We start from the raw sequence: 4,076 nt of genomic DNA, 5'->3' as shown, positions 1-4,076 counted from the left end.
ATTCAATGAATCTTTTCAGCGGCTATTGGCTAATAATTGTTCGTATTAACCTGGAGTTACTCATGAAACAAGACACAAAAAATTGTTGTTCAGCAATATCTGCATCTTGATCTCCAAGTTGATAGTATTTCTTAATTAGAAACAGGTAAGTTTCAAATTAAATAAGAGATGGGGACATAAAAACATTTGCACCATGTGAATCCCCTTATGTTTCAGGAGAATTGTAGATTATTCTTGTAGAAATAAGGTCAACACTGTCACTGGCTTATTTTTCTTGTTTTTAGCTATTTAAAACAATCGTCTTGGTTAAAAACTTTCTAATTTTGTAAAAAATAAACCTTTTACTTTAATTATTCCTTAATCAATACTTTAATATTGGTGACGCGAAGAAAGAGAAACTCAAACCATTAAGAAAAATAAATGTTAGCAAATATTCCTTTTCTGATAGATAATACTTATCTTTAAATTTAACAAGATGCTATATTTTTTTTAAAATTTTTGACGAATTTAGCAAGATATTGTAGATGAAAATAATTCTGAATCTATCCTCGTCAAGTATTTTTTTAATAATCTTAATTATTCAATTAAAAATATTAAATATGTTTTTGTGTTTTTAAATGATTAAGTATATTTTCTCTCAATTTCAATACTTTTTATTATAAAATAATAAGTTTAGAATATCTAATTAATTAAGGAGTACTTATTATTTTATATGGAGTTACTCTTTGCTTTTATCTTGATAACTAATTAGAACTAGTCCTTTTTAATTATTACAATAGTTGTACGTGTTAGAATATCTTTTAGAATAGTGGTCACAAGTGCATAAAGTTGATCCATAGTAGTAGTATTTTGTTAACTTAATCCGATGCAGATCTTACTCACTCCATGAACTCTAAAGTCTCACCCCCATGTGGAAGTTTTCTAATGATAACCTCCTAATTCCAATGGAATGAGGATAGTATCTCTTCCTTTTCTGTGATTTTTATGGAGGGGGACTTTAGAAAATGAAAACAACAAGCTAGTCTTTTTGTATTCTTTTGGCGCATCCAGATGAAAAGAATTTGAAAAGGTCCAATTCAACAACACACACACACACGGGAGAGTAAGACAGCTTTGGTGCTTTCAACCACTTTCTTTCTTTCCCCCATTCAAATAAAAAGAAGCACCCCCATCCAACGACCCTTGCTTCCCCCATTTCCATTGAGTAATCTTTTCCATAAGCATAAATAAAGCTGGCACCCCCAATAACAAGACAAGTGCCCTTTTTTTTAGGTCTTTTCACAATCTTACCATCACCTTCCCATACCAAGCCCCTTGTCAGTATATCCACACATACGAAAGAAAGACTCCATTCTTAAACAATAACAACTTCCAAAGTCTGGTGCATGATTAGCAGATAATCATATTTTACGGCTTTAAATATGTGATCACATGTTCAATTTATATATATATATATATATATGAAATACTATCTGTCGCTTAAATAAACTTTAAATTTTAACATTTTGAGAAATTAGTTTCTTAGTCAGATTATTCTCGTAGTTAGCTCAAATGATTAGATTCAATAGGAAAAATGAATACTATGAGAAAGGTTCAGTAATAAAATTGAGAAGCAGAAGATGGAATATCATATCATACATGCAAAGCAAGTTAGAAGGACTGAACTAATTAATTCCCTTAGGAACGAACTAATTAACTAATTAACATTAACACAAATAACAGAGAGAAAGAAGATAAGATAGTGGTTATTTTCTTTCTCCCTCTTATTTAATCTCTCTCTAATATCAAAACCAGTCAGAGAACAGAGCCTCCCAAATCTCGGTGAAGACATGGACAATGATCTTATGGTGGTGATGCGAATTCAGCGACAGAAAACACTGCAAGAGATTCTCCAAATCCGCGGGCGAAAAAATCTGCTTCTCGACGATCATTTCGAGCATCGAAGTCCTGAAATCACTGTAAGGGTCGCTGGAGCGCTTCACCACCGCGAACGTGTCCTTCACCTTCCCGTGCAGCGGCAGAACACCCATGTCGGAGCTCCGGTCATTTTCGCGGCGCCGGCATCGGCGCCGCGAGCGTGAGGAATCCGAGGAGAGGCTTTTGGAGGAGAAAAGGGTGTCGGTTTCGTCGTCTTCGTCGCTGCTATACCACCAGTATCCACCAAAGTTGGTGTCTCTGGCGCATGAATTGAAAGGGAAAAACTCCCTTTTGTTCTGGGCACGTCTCTTCTTCTTCTTCTTCTTCTTCTTCTTGGTCCTCGAGTTTTTCGTTGAAACCTTCTTTTTGTCGTCGTAACCGAAATCTTGTTCGTGGACTGTGTTGAGGGAAATGTTTGAGGAAGTGGGTGGGCACGACATGACACCGAGGTTAAGGTTGAGGTTGTTGTTTTTGTTTTTGCTGCCGCCACCCAAGACAAAAGGTGATGACCACTCCGAGATTTTGCGCCTGGGAAGAGAATCCTTAAACGACAGGATGCAAGTGTTGTTGATGGTTTTGGGGGAGGGTGGTTCGACTTCGATGGGGTTGGGTGGTGCAAACACCGCTTTTTCCATTACATCGGTTAGGTTACGAGTCCTGCACGACCCGAATGAGGATCGGAACATGCGAGAGATTCGAAGTTTGAGACGGTTTTGGTTTTCCATGGCCAACAGTGAGTGATTGAGACGGTACTACTTACTACTGCAAAGAGTGAGAGGATTATGGGGAGAGACCAGGGAAGGGAGGTGATATAAATGCATGAGAAACCGCAACCAAAGGGAAGTCTTATTTCAAATCAAAGGAAAATTATTTTTAATAATAAAATGCACTGATGCAACTTTATGCTGTTTTTTCTCGTCCTCTTCTTTGTCCTCACTGCGGCACTGAGTGGATCAATGACTAATGAGAGAATTTTGGTTTAGTTTAATAAATACTTGCAACAGTTGTAATTGACCTTGGACCTTAACGTGGCCACCGGGTTTACGTTTACCTTCTTTTTATTTTTTTGGAAAAACAAAACTCACTAGTGTAACATATATAATGTACAGTATTATTAACCAGAGATAATTTTAATTAATTGGAATGGGATTGTTTGTGCTTGATTAATAATATCGAGTTTCAACATTAATCAAATATGTCATTGAAGACTAATAATTTTATTCAGCTTCAACAAAACTATTTTCAATGTGGTCTTAGGCTTGTGTGGCATAATAATTTTTTATTTGATGCGTTTAAATTACACTTACTTACAATCTCTTGTCAAATTAATTTCACTTGTTTCAACTACTTGAGGTGTAAGTGTGTAACTTATTACTGGGAGGCGTATATGAGAATTCAAATATTTGGGAGGAAATTTTACCCGTTGTCCTTTTGTTTTGTGCTCCAAGTTCAACTACTGGGTATGAGTGAAAAACTCTGAAAAGCGTAAAGCTTCCTGGATACGTACCAACACAAGGGCATGGGTAGGCTTACTGGACAGGCACAATTTTCTCTTGTCCAAGAGTAAAAAAGTTTCCCACCTGCACAGTTGCAGATCACACCATGAACAAGATTCGCAAAGCTTTCATTATGCCCAAGCTCATGCTGCTTCTTTCTTCTCCTTCCGTGTACAAGTTGACAAGGGACTCTCCACCATTTTTTCCATGTTTACATATTACTTACTAACCTTATTAAAAATAAGAGTCATTTTTCAAGGTGGAATCTTATTCATTTAAAAATTAATACAAATAAATTAGTTAGAAGTCAATACAAATAACACAATACTCGAGAATATATTATGATTAATTTGGTGATGAAAAAAAGATTGTGAGTTTAACTCTACTACTAACAATAACTAACAAATTAATAACTAATATTTATTCATAAAAAAAAAATAACACAACATAACACAATACTCCCTCCATTCCAAAAAGAATGACATTTAAATTTTTTTCACAGAGTTTAAGAAAAACAATTATATTATAAGAGAATACTTAGTATTTATTAGGGGATAAATTAAAAAATATCATAAAAATTAGAAGAAAATAAAAAAAAATATGTATAACATAATTTTTCTCACCCTAAAAATGGACTCTGACCAAGGCTATAGGTGATAAATC

General features: G+C 34.9%; 1 protein-coding gene across 1 annotated transcript; it reads right to left on the bottom strand.

Moving 5' to 3' along the window:
* Positions 1 to 1,617: 1,617 nt before the first annotated feature.
* On the bottom strand, positions 1,618 to 2,857 carry LOC100819861 (transcription repressor OFP8). Its single transcript, XM_003525222.5, has one exon. The coding sequence runs from the start codon at positions 2,640 to 2,642 to the stop codon at positions 1,785 to 1,787; it is 858 nt and encodes a 285-aa protein (XP_003525270.1). The 5' UTR covers positions 2,643 to 2,857; the 3' UTR covers positions 1,618 to 1,784.
* Positions 2,858 to 4,076: the final 1,219 nt, after the last annotated feature.

The sequence above is a fragment of the Glycine max genome, chromosome 5 (genome assembly GCF_000004515.6).
Source record: "Glycine max cultivar Williams 82 chromosome 5, Glycine_max_v4.0, whole genome shotgun sequence".
NCBI lineage: Eukaryota > Viridiplantae > Streptophyta > Magnoliopsida > Fabales > Fabaceae > Glycine > Glycine max.
Note: the sequence above shows the minus strand (reverse complement) of the source record. Positions and strands in the feature narration are given on the sequence as shown.